Source organism: Propithecus coquereli, unplaced genomic scaffold, assembly GCF_000956105.1.
Source record: "Propithecus coquereli isolate 6110/MARCELLA unplaced genomic scaffold, Pcoq_1.0 Scaffold150, whole genome shotgun sequence".
Taxonomy (NCBI): domain Eukaryota; kingdom Metazoa; phylum Chordata; class Mammalia; order Primates; family Indriidae; genus Propithecus; species Propithecus coquereli.
Genome location: NW_012139414.1, coordinates 1,892,312 through 1,906,349, shown reverse-complemented (window position 1 = coordinate 1,906,349; position 14,038 = coordinate 1,892,312). Strand labels below are relative to the sequence as shown.

At 59.2% G+C, this 14,038-nt stretch overlaps 1 protein-coding gene across 2 annotated transcripts in view; it reads right to left on the bottom strand.

Annotated features, from left to right (window-relative positions):
* The window catches only part of GTF2IRD1 (GTF2I repeat domain containing 1), a 109,300-nt gene that overhangs the window by 18,837 nt on the left and 76,425 nt on the right, over positions 1-14,038 (bottom strand). For both annotated transcript variants that reach the window (XM_012640251.1, XM_012640250.1), the window contains 2 exons: positions 11,187-11,370; positions 10,494-10,522 (listed from right to left, as the gene is read on the bottom strand). In XM_012640251.1, coding sequence (XP_012495705.1) covers positions 10,494-10,522; positions 11,187-11,370 — 213 coding nt within the window. The remainder of the gene's footprint in view (positions 1-10,493; positions 10,523-11,186; positions 11,371-14,038) is intronic.

Below are 14,038 nucleotides of genomic sequence, written 5' to 3'. Positions count from 1 at the left end.
AAAGGCGGCGCTGGGCCAACTCTGGGCCTGGCAGCCGGGCGCCTCGTCTGCCCACAAAGGCCTCCAAGCCCCGCCCCGCAGATGCCAGCTCTTCCGGGGAAGGCAGAAGGGAGACCATTACCGAAGCCTAATTAACAAAGACAAGCAGAGATAATTAAGTGGAGAAACATGTGGCTGGTGCTGGAATGGTGATATCTTTAGAAACTTGAGAAAGGACAGTTTTATTCTGAGCTCTCAAGAGCAGGACAGAGTGGGAAGGGTGGAGAGAGGGTGGAGAAGGCTGGGAGAGGGAGGCAGGGGCAGGAGGCTGAGTGAGTGACTGGGGACAAGGAAAAGACCCTCAGGTCTTGAGCAGGGGAAGAGAGGACCATGGAGAGTGTCCCTGTTCCACAAAACGTTGAGGAAATGGAGGCCCAGAGACCTTAAGTTATCTTATCCAAGATCACGCAGTTCAGAAGTGGCGGAATTGGTTCCCAAGGGGGCAAAAAAGTGACCTGTTCCTGCTCCTGCCACTGTTCAGTCCCTTCCCTGTCCTCCCCATGCCCTCTGCGAGGTCACCTCCACACTGGCAGGCCCAGCTCAGATCCTCCTCTCCAGGAAGCCCATCCACATAGTACCTGCTGGGCGACAGGAGACCCCACAGAAGAGAGGCCTAGCAGGAGACCAAAGGGGACAATGACCAGGGGTGCCACTGCATTTGGGGCTGGAGCCTTTCCCCACCTGTACCCCTGCAAATGGGATCACAGCCCGCGGCTTGGCAGGCCCTCCCCCCACAGCTGAGCTTCTCAACGTGGGCCGCGGACAACGCTGGGGTGTGAGTTAAGTGGGATCATCTTCCTCAGCAGCACGTCATTTGACATATTTCCTCAAAACCAAAGTGGAAAGCCGACAGTAGACTATGTGGGGACCTGCTACCTAAAGCTGGGCCCCCGAGAACTTGGGCCCTGGCCCGCAGGGTGCTCAGGTTCCTCGGCCGCGGGGACGTCAGCGGAAGAGCTTGCCAAGGCCGGGTCTGCAGGGTCCAGTCCACGCTGCAAAGCCAGGCCTTCCAGGCCCTCCACGCTCCGGCCTGGCCGGCCTCTCCGCCTCGCCACCCCCCGCTCGCGACGGGCCCTTCCTCCTCCTCGCTTTGGCCGTGCGCCCCCGGGTGGGACCCCTCGGAAGGCAGACGTGGTGTGGGCAATGCTTCCCAGCTCACGAGTGAGGAAACCGAGGCCCAGGCAGGCAAACCTGACTTGCCGGAGTCACACAGGAAGTCGGCAGCTCTGCTCTGTCCCTGGGTCTGGAGCCCCTGCCCTGGGGAAGGGGAGGTGGGGCTTTCCCAGAGAGTCCCCTCGAGTCAGCCAGGAGGGAGGGCTGCACCCCTGGGGTCCGAGGACAACTGGAAGGAGAGAACGCTGTCCTGGGGCAGCCCTTGGGTTTGCCCACAGGGAGGGGCAGCAGGGCGGCTGGGCCCAGACACAGGGGGCTGTGGGGAGCTTGTGGCTGGGGAGCAGAGGGAAGTGGATCCAGCGGGTGGAACGGCCCCTCCCTGGTTCGAGTCCCCTGCCCACCCACGCCAGGGCCAGACCAGCGTGTCCCTTCCTCCTCTCCTGCAGGGAGCCCCCCGGGGAGCAGCCTCTCTGGTGAGTGGCAGCTCAACCTCTGCTTAAATGCCTCCAGTGACAGGGAGTTCACTACCTTACAGAGCTTTTTTCTTTTGTAGCCACTGCTATTCAAGAACAGCTCTGGAATGTTCTTTATTTCCTTGATCCCTGTAGCACTCCCCAGATGGACTCTGCAGTCTCTTCTGAGGTTTGAAAGCAGCTGCCTCGATGCTCCCGACTCAGCTCTTCTTGCCCGAGGGTCCCTCCGTCCCCTCTCCTCTGCTCCTGCACTGGCCCCTTCTCCTGTAGGGCTCCCAGGAGGTTGGGGTGTGCCAGGGCTCTGCCCAGGGCCCAGGGCTGGAAGTGCCAGCCCTGCACTTCCCAGTGGTGGCAGCAGCCACCCCCTTTGCACCGACGGCCTCCAGCCCCGCTGCCACCCTGTCTGCACCAAGCACCACTCCGACTGCACCTGGGCCCCTGGACGTCTTGTAGGCGTGCACACCCAGCCTTGGGGACAGGTACCACCATCACCCTTCTGGAACCTTCCGCCCTCCTCACAGCCCTCTGCCACCTCTAGGTCCTAACCCCACCCGTCTCTGGGCCCAGCTGCCTACTGCCTGGGCTCAGACCTCGTCAACTCTCTCTGGCTTCTCTGCCCCACTTTCGCCTTCTCCAGTCCACCCGTGGTGGGTGGAAGCGTCGTTACCATGGTAACCTTAAGACAGTGCAGATCTGATCATATCATTTCATTGACCGAAACAACCTCCAATGCCACAAGATAAAGCCCGAGTCCCTAGCTTTCCAGTCGAGGCCCTTTATGATTCCGGCAGCAGCTTTCGTTACCCCTTCCGCACTGCCCGGCACCCCGGGCTGCTCCGTGTCCGGGCTGCGGGACAGCACAGAGCAGGCGGGGACTCCGCCTCACGCTCATCATGTGATTTTGCCTCTTTCCGGCTCAGTTTGCTCAGCTGCACGATGGGAATGTCAACAGCATTGCCCTCACAGGCTGGCTGCGAGGCGTCCACGAGGCTGCGTGTGGAAACGCCACACACGTGGGCACTCAGCAAATGCCGGAGGGGATGATGTCTCTTCTCCCCACCTCTGCAGGGGCTGCCCCTTAGCCCGGGGAATGTGGGTGGCCGGCCTAGGAGAGCTGGCTCTCTGAGGGGGAGAAGAAGGGCTGGTCTTTGCCCGGGGTGGCGCTGAGCTTGCACTGCGGTGCAGAAACCAGCCCCGCTCCTGTCACAGTTCCTGGGGATTGCAACTGCATGCAGACGCAGACAGGGCGCCTTCCAAGACACCCCGCCCCGCCCACCGCAGGCCTTGACCTCCTCCCCCCGCTCCGGCCCCAACAGCCATGGCCTTCCGAGGTCTCCGTGTCCTTCCCGGACCATCTCCTCCTTCATTCCCGTGGGGACCCACAGTTCGCTGCCCTGTCACCCTGCACGTCCCTCTCCCAGAGGAGGAGCAGGCGAGGGGATGCGGCAGGAGCCCTCGGCACCCTTCTTCCACCTGCCCCATTCCTGAGCAGGGTGCCCCTCCTCTGCCATTCGCTGCGCCACCCCCATTGCCTCCCTCTATCAAATCGGCCAGAGATCACGCTGTTGCTGTTCTCACCTCTAGAACCCTCTCTGGACCCCATTCCACCCTCGGATTCCCACCCCCGTCTCTCCTGCTCTCTAAAGGGTGATCTGTCCTTGGCAAGTTCGACCCCTCTTTTCCCTCATTCCCTCCGGAGCCCACCACTCCCCCCGAAACTGCTCCCCGCCACTGCGACCTCCGCGTTGCTCAGCCTGAGACGATCTGGTCTCAGGTTTTGAGGGAGCGTCCGGCACAGCCACCACCTCCTCCATTCAGTGGCTCCCTGGCTTCACACCCTCTGCGGTTTCCACCTCTCCCTTCCTTCTCGTCTCTCCAATGCGGAAGTGCTGGAGGGCCAGGGCTCACCCTTGGGCCCCTTCTGCCTGTCCACACGCATCTCGCCGTGACCCAGGCTCAACACTTACATTTGTTCAATGCAGAATGACTCCCAACGGCGTGTCCCCAGAGGGGCCCCTCCCTGTCCATCAGACCTGTCCATTTGGGGGCCAAACCTGCCTCTGGCTCAGATCCTGCCCCCACCTCTCCCCCAGGTGTCCCCATCACAGTAACTGTCTCTCCAGCTGCTCAGGACAAAATCCTGAGGCCATCCTGACACCTCTAGTTTTCTCACCGCCCCCCACCACATCAGCAACCTCGCTGGCTGTACTGTCCACATACGTCCGGGGCTGACTCCCGACCTTGCCCAAGATTTCTGTGTCGCTCCCGTCCTGGCTTCTTTCAGGACTTAACTCCTGGTGGCCTATCTCAGACTGCTCTGTGACACACAGTCCTGTATCTTTGTCGTAGTGTCTCCACGGCACTTGAGTACCTAAGACAATGTTTTTTGTTCTTATTTATCCATCTGCCCTACTAAGATATAAGCAGCACAAAGCAAGAGATTTTTCCTATTCTATAGCACCTTGCCGTGCACAGAGTGGCACCAGATAATTTTTTTTTAAGAGACGTGGTCTTGCCATGTTGCCCAGCCTGGAGTGCAGTGGCTAGTCACAGGCACTACAGCCTCGAACTCCTGGCTCAAGCGATCCTCCTGCCCCAGCCTCCTGAGTCGTTTGTACTAGAGGTGTGCGCCACCATGCCCGGCTTCAGTAAATCTTTGCTGGACAAATAAACGAACCCCAAAGGATTAACTATGAGCCTAAAGGGTTACATGGGCAGGACCAATGTTATAGCCACTGGATGCCAGGAGGGGGCAGCAAAGAGCCACCCAGTGAGGACGAATACGCCAGAGGTGCAAAGGACAGTCACGACCCACCGCTGGGCAGACACCAAGGCCTGGGCTAGTGGTAGAGCCAGCCCTGGGTTCTGAAGCTGAACGAGAAAGACCTAGGTTCAACTCTCAGCCACATTATACACATGCTGTGTGGCCTTGAGAAGTTTCTTAACCTCTCTGAACCTCAGTTCCCTCCTGTAAGATTGGTTCCTGGGGGAGATGTCATGTGGTGACGTGAGTGGGCTTGGCGATCAGTAAATCCTAAGCGTGACGTGGGTATGAGGTGTCCACGGTGTGAGGGGGCTGCCCCAATGTCCACAGCTGGGGGATAGGGTAGTTACATAACCATGAGGCAGCCTGACAAGGCAATGTCACAAAGCTTTTTTTTTTTTTTTTTTTTTGAGACAAGAGTCTCACTGTGTTGCCCGGGCTAGAGTGCCGTGGCATCATCCTAGCTCACAGCAACCTCAAACTCCTGGGCTCAAGCGATCCTCCTGCCTCAGCCTCCCGAGCAGTTGGGACTACAGGCATGCGCCACCATGCCCGGCTAGTTTTTTCTATATATTTTTAGTTGTCCAATTAATTTCTTTCTATTTTTAGTAGAGACGGGGGTCTTGCTCTTGCTCAGGCTGGTTTTGAACTCCTGAGCTCAAACAATCCGCCCGCTTCGGCCTCCCAGAGAGCTAGGATTACAGGCGTGAGCCACCGCGCCCGGCCCTCACGAAGCTTTTTAAAGACTGGCAACATGTTTATGTTTTAAGGTTAAGTGTGTAAATTCATAGAAAGAACAACAGCGAGATGTAAAATTAATAAGCTTGGGGGAAATCTGGAAGAAATGTATCATCATAAAAGTGAACAGCCATCTGGGCCAGCAGATTTCTATATTTTCTAAATCTCTACCAGGGGCATATACTTGCAGGAAACGCAAGTTTTATGACCTACTAGAATGTTCTGTGGCTGTTATCACGCCAGCCACCCAGGCGGAGGCCTCTCCTTCCTTAGTTACCACTACTTTTTCCCAGCACAGCCTGCACCCTACCCCTGTGCTGTCCCAGGTGTTGGTGGCCTCGGCCCCTCTGGGTTTTGGGAGCCGTCCACCTTGACCTTGCAGTGCTGGGAGCAGAGCAGGCAACACCAGGCCCACCCAGAGCCTTCTCTCTGCTGAGCCCTCCCTACCTGCACCTGCACGCCAGGTGTCTGAGGACCTGTGGCCTTGGTGCACGTCTGTGCCCAAGGGCTGGATGCCTGGAACTCCGAAAGCCGACTCCGGGGTGTTGTCCCCAGCCACCTGCCTCTCTGGCTCCTGGCCCAGTGTCCCTAACTTAACTCAGGCTGCTGCAGGCGGGTGGGGTGGCCTGGCTACATAGCAAGGAGCTACCAAGGGTGCGTGGCCCCCAGGGTCGAGCTTGGGTGGCCTCAGCCCCCTGAAAGCAGGGCTGAGGCTCACTGTAGTAACGGGTGGGGGGCCTGGCCCCATCATCACTGTGTAGCCCTAGGCCCCCCACCAGGGCCCCTCCGGTCAGGCTTGGCTCCTCCCAGCACCCCTGCCCCAGAAATCCCTCGAAGCCTCTGGCCCACAGCTCCCCTGACCCGAGGCCTGAAATCCACCTACTGTCCTCCGAGGCTTCATCTAAGTCCAAGTCCGTCTTTCTCTCTAGCCAGGTGCCTGCCCACCCCCAGCATGTCAGAGCAGGAAGGGCCACTAGACGTCATTGGCGAAACTGAGCCCCTGAGAGCAGATGTGATGTACACAGTTGGGACAACGCTTAAGACCACAACAAAACCGGCCCAGGAGTAGCGGTGCCTCCCGCCCACTCCGGGCCCACAGGTCCAGGCTGCAGGGGGCTCACAATTTAGCGCCTGATTCATCTTCACGGCACGATTTCCTTCTTCTGAATTCTCCTTCTCGGATGGTTCTGTTAGGAAAGGCTTCCATGGGAGCCTTTCGTAAGTGACCTAGAAAATCTCAGAGCTGTTCTTACGGCACCTGCCCACCGGGAAGCCCACCCTCTGAGCACCCCCGCTGGGCGCTGCGGTGGTCTCCCTACCGCCTGGTTCCCACCGTCCCACCCCTGCACCGCGAATCCACTGACAGGCTTTCTCCAAGCATGCGTGCTGCAGGGCAGGCCTCACAGAAGGTTCCAGGCTCTCGTGGGCCTTAACAGGCAGGCACAGGAGTGACTCTACGCACCTGGGGGGATGGCCGGTTGTCCACGGATGTTTTACAGGTGCCAATGTGGACACGTGACATCCGACGCTCAATGGGCCTCTCCCCATAACTTCTTGGCACTGGGAATCCTTCTGGCGCCTGGAGACAGGCCCAGGGAAACAGGGACCCTAAACTGACTCAGACTAAGTTTCTGCCACTGTGCACTGGGGGCTTTTGGTAGGAGTCTAGTTTAATTTTAGAAGAATAAAGAAGAAAGTTTACGTGTCTTGCATTTCTGAGTTTCCAGACGAAGGTCCATCCCATACTTTTAGGAAAAGACAAAAAAAAAAAAAAAGGAAAAAGCCTCTGGAAGTTTCTGCTGTGCCCAGGATAAGGCCTGCCTCTTTGGGATGATACGTCATGCCCTCCTCCAGCCTGGTGCCCCCCTGCCGCTGCCCTAGGCATGTGGAGTGGCTGCCTGGCCCCTGGACATGCCGTCTGTGCCTCCCCCCTTGGGCTATCCCCTGTGTCAATGCCACACACTGTCCTGCTCACCTCCAAGCCGCCTCCTCCAGGAAGTCTTCCCAAGCCCCAAGAATAGTAGCAACCACCACCCCACGAGCAGAGCTTCCCATAATAGCTGGTCCAGGGTGAGACCTTTACAAACAGCTCATTCAAGGGCCATATGAGGAAGAGTCTTCCCAGCCCACCTGGCACTGCCACCTCTCACCTCCTTCAGGTCACCTGGCCAGGCAGGTGTGCGTCTGTCCAGTTTATAGGTGAGGAAGTGGAGGCTCAGTCACACAGCCAGCCAGAGGGTGCAGCGACTCAAACAAGCTTGTGCCTTCCTGAGGCCCACATGTGGCCGGGGACCCACACCCCAAAGCAGACTGTCTGCCAACCCTCCATGTGCCCTGGGCACCTGCCTTGGAACCAAGGGGCCTGCTACCGTCTCTGCCTCCCTCAGCAGGCCGGAGCTCCTGCTCTGATTCGCCTCGGAACCCCAGGTGCTGGCCTGAACCAGGCTTCGGGGACGGCGGGATGGAGGGTTTGGGAATAGCCCCTTCCAGGGCAGAAGCAGCATTCGATGAGCTCTGGGGAACTCCCAAGGCTCGTGGGAGCTGGACACCTTCCCAGGCCAGCCCAGTGTGACGAGCGGCGTGAGTAAGCGTGGAGCTGGCCTGCCATCCCGTGGGCTCCGGCCCCTCTGGGCAGACCCCTGGCCCGGGGTGCCAATGCCTGGAAAGGGGATGGCAGGTCCGCCCCTGAGGGCTGGGGCCAGGGCCACCTCCCATCTCCTCTTCCAGGCAGCCTGCCAGCCTCCACACCACGTGGGCAGACAGGGCACTTCCAACGGCTCTGGCTGCACAGAGGAGCCAAAGGGAAGGCCGATGGGTGAGCCAGCGGACGGGCACAGAGACAGTGGGGGCACGCGGCCCCCACAGGGGTGAAAACTGACATTCAAGAAGCAGCTCAGACAGCAAGAGGAGCCACCGAGCTCCCCTAGCTGGGGGGGAGCCCTGCTCCATGCAAGGGTCACCCAAGGGCCCCAAGGCTTCTGGGCCACCCCTCGACCCCAGGTTTTGTCCCCAGAGCCTGCCACTGCCCATGCCCACAGGGACGCCAGGCTTGCGAGCCAGCGCTTCCTTCACATCCTGGCACAAGGACGGAGGCATCTCAGGCAAGTCACTCAAATTCCCTCAGTCTCGATTTCTTTGTTCTATAAAAAGGGGACAGAAAAAGGTGACAATGCCAAGTGCTGAACTCAGCCCAGCACACGTCGTGCGTCAACGGTGACTGTTCCCTTCCTGCTTTCCCAGCTCGTCTAGAAACGTGCCCGCGTCCCTGGAAGGACACGCAACGTAAGAAAGAAAAAGCGCCCGCCCTGGAACACCTGCGTCTCAGCCCCTGCGGGGACCTCCTTCTGGAAAGGGGGCCTGGGGCACCTCACCGCCTCTCCACTCTCCATCAGCAGGGGGAGGCCGGGGCCATCCTTCTGGGCTGCCCACGGAACGGGACCCATGCTGCCCGGCGCTGACGCCAACGCGGGCAGACACCCAGGGCAGGGCGGGCCAGGGCTGGAACCTGACTCTGTGGCCGTCTGCAGCGACGTCAGTCAGCTTGGAGCCTGGCAGGCCCACAGAATCTGCCCCAGGGCGGGGACGGGCCAGGGTCTCTGGGCGGCACCGGGGAAGGTATGTCCCGGTTCCTCTGGCCAGCGAGAAGGGAGCTGCAAGTCCGCAGGCCTGCGATGCGCTCGGGTGCACGTGAGCGTCCCCGTCCTGTCCTGCTCTGCTGTGCCCGGCCAGCTTCCTGGGGAAGCACCTGTTTCCGCGGCGGCCGTCTGACCCTGGCAGCCCCTGGGTCTGCCCCTGCCACTGGCCTGGCCCAGGCCTCACCACGGGCGCGGGAGAGGGGTCCCGGAGCCACATGGTGCACTGCTTCAGAGCACGGGCCTCGGGGCCTGCCAGCCACCCGCTAGCCTTGGCACGTGGGGCGCACACTGAAACACCGAGCCTCAGTTTCCCCCTCTGTAAGGCGGGCTCTAGTGCCTACCTCACAGACGGGATGAGCACGCGAGACGCTTCCGCTGTCTGCCCACTGCTGTAGCCCAGTGCCTGCAACACCACCTGGCCCCAGTGGGACCTCCTGAAACACAGGTGACACGCACCTGCGTGAAGGGCCCGCGCAGGGCCAGACACCTCCTGGCCAGGTGTCCGCCGGGTCCACAACCGCCGCATTTTGCTGCTGTTACTTCCCTCATCTCCACCTTCCTAACGTCATCTGATCGTTTCTGCGCCTCTCAGAGCTCTGGGAACGCACTCTGGGGCCCAGCGAGCTCCCCACCCCTGAGACCCCCACCAAACGCCGCCCCTCCCCCTCTGGCTCTCCAAGTCCCCTCTTCGCCTGAGGCCCAGCTGGGGCCTTCCTTACTCCAGGAAACCTCCCAACCACCCCTCATCCTCATGATCCCCTCTGGGGGCCCCGCAGCCTGATGGCAGCGGCCACATCGCTATACCCCCCAGCAAGTCGTGCACGTGAGGTAGTGTCTGCCCCTCCTCCGGAAGCCCACCAAGCCAGGCCCGGGCACAGGCGTGAACAGCCCCCGGGAGCCGAGGGCTCCGTCTCACGGCGGCAGGCGAGGGGCAGCGTAGGTGAGGCTGTGAAACCAGATCCCTGCGCTGCAGGCTTCCCTGGCTCCGGCTCTGCTGTGACCACCCCCATTCCCAGGACACGGGCGCAGCCTCCCCAAGGGTGTGGTCCAGCTGGTGCTCATGGCACGCCAGGGCAGCAGCTTCTGCACTGGGGCGGGGGCAGGGGCGAGCTGGCAGGGTCCCCTGTGTCCCCACGCACAGGCTCTGGCCCCGGAGGCCTGGCCAGCCCCGAGTGCTCACCAGGTGGCATGCTGCCCCCACAGGGACAGCTCACTCTGGGTTCGGGAGGGCCAGGATGCAGCCCACGGTGGAGGCAGAGGGGGGTGGGTGCCTTGACTAAGCACTGACCGCTAAGGCCGGCAGGCACCCCTCCCGTCTCACCACCGCGCTCACCGTCCCCACGAAGACACCCCTCCCTCTGTGGCTAGGAACCCACCTGCCACCAACCTCACCTATTCGCCGAGGTCAACCAGGCCCTTGCGCTAGGAGGAGTGGGGGGCACTGACCCAGCCCGGCCCCTCCCTCCTCAACCCGGTCTCAGTAAAGCTCGGAGGTCACCAGCGCCACCACCCTTTGTCTGCTCCAGAGCCCAGGTGCAGGTTCCAGCTTGGCCTTCTGTCATCTACCTGGGGCAGGTGCCCAGGTGAGGTGGGACAACAGAAGGGCAGGGGCCTGGCTTCTGCTCCCAGGCCCCAAACCTGTGTCCCACAGTGGGCTCACTCCGGCCTCTGGCCCCAGCTCCGTGGCCAGGGCCCAGGCCCAGCGGCCCCCCCACAGCCAGCGCCTCTTACCAGGCTTGGGGATGAGTCCTTGGAAAGGCCTGGAAGAGAAAAGAGGTAGGGGTGTCAGGGGAGAGCTTGTGGGACAGGGCAGCCACCCCTGGGGTGCAGCAGCGCTGGCCTCACCTGGGAGCTGGTGAGAAGTGTGTGGAGCCTGCCCGGACCCACTGCAGCGGAGTCTGCCTTTGTTTTATTTTTTATTTTTATCATTACTATTTTGTTATACTTAAGCTTACACTTCACAACCCAAGAGTCTGCATTTTAACAAGAAGCCCCGGTGATCAGTGTGCAGGACATGGGGCCAACGCAGCGGGGCCCAGCACTGGCAGTGCCACCTTGCAGGAGGGTGACTGTGCCTCGTGCGGGCTCTGCCCCAGCAGGCCTGTGACCTCAGGCAAATCACTTGTCTTGCCTCCTTACTCACTGATGTGGGAGCAAAGCCTCTCCCGGGGCTTAGGGGCAAGTGAGCAGGTGCTGCTGGACAGGTAGAAGGTGCCCACAAGGCCACCCTTGCCATGGTGGGCGGCTGGTCCCGTCTGTCGGGCTCCATCCACCCTGGCTGGCCTGCTGTCCCTCTGTGACCCCCAGAACCCAGGACGGTGCCAGGAAAGCTGCCTCGTCCAGCCGGGAGGGACGGAGGATCCCCCGGTGCAAGCCCCAGTCTGTGCTAGTCCTGCCTCCTCCCCTCACCCTTCCCCCGAGTACCTGGTGACGGTGAACTTGATCTTGTCAGCTACGGCAAGGATCCTCTCCAGGTTCTGGGAGCCGAAGGTGCAGGGCTTTCGGAACGGGATTCCGGGGGGTAGCCCCTCGATGATCACGGAGCCGGGGTTACTCTTGATCCGCTTATAGGGGACCTGGACCGGGTACTTGATGCCCAAAGCTTCCCCTGTGGGCGAGAGGGACAGCCCCGCCCGTCAGGGGCCGGAGGCAGCGCAGGGTGCGCGCACGGATGGGGTGCAGGTGCGTGACGGGAGGGCATGCACGTGGGAGAGTGACAGGCTCCGGAAACCTCTGGTGTGGCAGGGGCTGATGCTCCTCATCGCCTGGGGAGGGGCAGCTGGCGGGGCCCTTCCCTATAGCCTCTGACCTCCCATCAGCCCCGCAGGCTCTGCCACCCCCTGGTTCAGGACCAGCCTATCCTGCGAGGGCAGATTCCACTTGGAAGCAAGAGAGCCCGGCCACGGCCACAGCCAGCCAGACTGCAGGGACCCGTTCTGCATCAGGCCTTTGTCACCAACGCTCTGCAGGGGGCTGTGGCTCTTCTATCCCAGTGGCTATGCCTCACGGCTGACCTGGCACCTCTCTGGGGAGGGGCTGCCACTGCCCACGGGGACAGGGGCGCGGGTGCTGTGGCCGCAGAGGCTGTGAGGCTCAGCTGCAGCCCACATCTCTCAGACTTGGATGGTATCGCCCAGAGGACACACCCGTCCCAGGCAGAGGGATGGAGCTCACTGCCGCACCCATGGGGGGCTTGCAGAAGGCATCACCCCCAGCACCACAAGCTGCCCCTTCATGAAGACATGGCAAAATCTGCACAGGTCTCAGCACTAGGAGAAACTGCTGAACTTTTTTGCACAAAAAGCTAATTTTTGTCTCATGGACACTGGGAATTGGATTACTGACTCCATTTCCCTTTTTGCTTTGGCTCCCAGGAAACTCAGTGCCTGATTTGTGCCCCACATCTAGGAAGTACAGAATTTCTGAGCCTTCATATTATGCCTGGCTTCATGCCATTGCTCCAGCCTGTTTTTTCTTTTTAAAATTGAGATACAATTCACATGCCATAAAATTCACCATTTTAAACTATACGATTCAGTGGTTTTTAAAATATTTACAAGACTATGCAACTATTACCACTATCTCATTCCAGAACATTTTCATCGCTCTAAAAAACACCCCGTACTCAGTAGCAGTCGCTCCCCTTCCTCAGAAACCACTAATCTACTTTCTGTCTCTATGGATTTGCAGTTTTAACTTTTTATCCTGACTTTGTTGCTGACTAGTTGCTAAGCTATTGCAAACAGATTTTTTTTGAATTAAAAAAATCGGACAGAAATGAAAATGTATACCGACAATCCACAAATGGGGGCACTGCTGTCCCTACCTCCCGACTTCTCCCCACCACACCGGCTCTTGCTACCATGACCGGTGGCCTCCGTGTTGACAAATCCAGGAGACGCTTACGGTTCTTGCAGCAAAATCCGATGCAGATGACCAGTCTCCCCTCCTTGAAACCCTCCTATTGGTGACCACGATGCCACACATTCCTGGTGCCCCCTCTTTCTGGCCACCCGTCCCCCTCCTCAGCCTGATCTCTAAGCAGGGGGCTCCTTGGCCTGTGGTCTGGGCCTTTCTTTCCTGCCCTTTTTATACCCTGATGGGTGTCCCACCTACATTTGTGACTTAAATTTTTTTCTTTTTTTTAAAAAAATACTTCATTTATTTATTTTTTTAGTGACAGAGTCTCGCTCTGTCACTCGGACTGCAGTGCAGTGGTGCAATCACAGCTCACTGCAGCCTCAAACTCCTGGGCTCAGGTGATCCTCCTGTCTCAGCCTCCTGGGTCTCCGGGACTACAGGTGTGCACCACTATGCCCAGCTAAGACTTTCTTTTGTTAGCACAGTTTTAGGTTCACAGCAAAATCGAGAGGAAGGTACGGTAAGTCCTCATGTAACATCATCACTAGGTGCTTGGAAACTCTGTCTTTAAGTGAAATGACATATAGTGAAACTAATTTTTTCTTCTCATCAACTTACTACGGAACAACTCGAAATGAAACAATGTTATACGAGGACGTCTTTCCCCTCAAAGTCTAGTTACCAAGAGCGTAGCAACATTAAGTGAGGACTTACTGTACCGAGATTTCCCGTATACCTGCCCCCCCGCTCCAAGCACAGCCTCGCCTGCTATCCACACCCTGCGCCAGGGTGGTACTAATGCAATTGTTCCAATCAATAATCCCATACTGACATGTTACCGCCTAAAGTCCACAGTGTTTACTAGGGGTCACTCTTGGCGTTGAACATTCTATAGGCTTGCACAAACGTATAACGTGTATCCACCACTGCTGTTATCACGGAGCATTTTCACCGGCCGGGGCTTAGTTTTTATGTCCCATCCAGAAGCCTCTTCCAAACAGCAGACTTGGACTTTAGTCGCCCATGGGTCATCTCCGCTCACACCTCAACTGAACACGTCCAACACGGAACCCATCATCTTCCCCCCTCAGTGAGGGCGCTGCCCCTTCTCTCTGCCTGACAGGCTGGGTGTCCGCCTGTCCCTGGGGGCTGGTGCGGACCACCCCCTCCTTTATCAGGGAAATGCCCCACCCCTTGTGACAGTGACAAGTCAGGTGACCCAGGCCTAAGCCAATGAGTACAGGGTGTGTCCCTGCCACAGTGACTGGGTAAGGAATGGACATGCGACTCAGTGAGGACCAGTGAGAAACAAGGGGAGGGCTGCCGGAGAGTTCTGGGAAAGAAATGACCTGGCTCCCTTAAAAGCTGGGAGAGGAGCCAAACCTCTCCCTTCTGGGGCATGTTGATGGGATGCA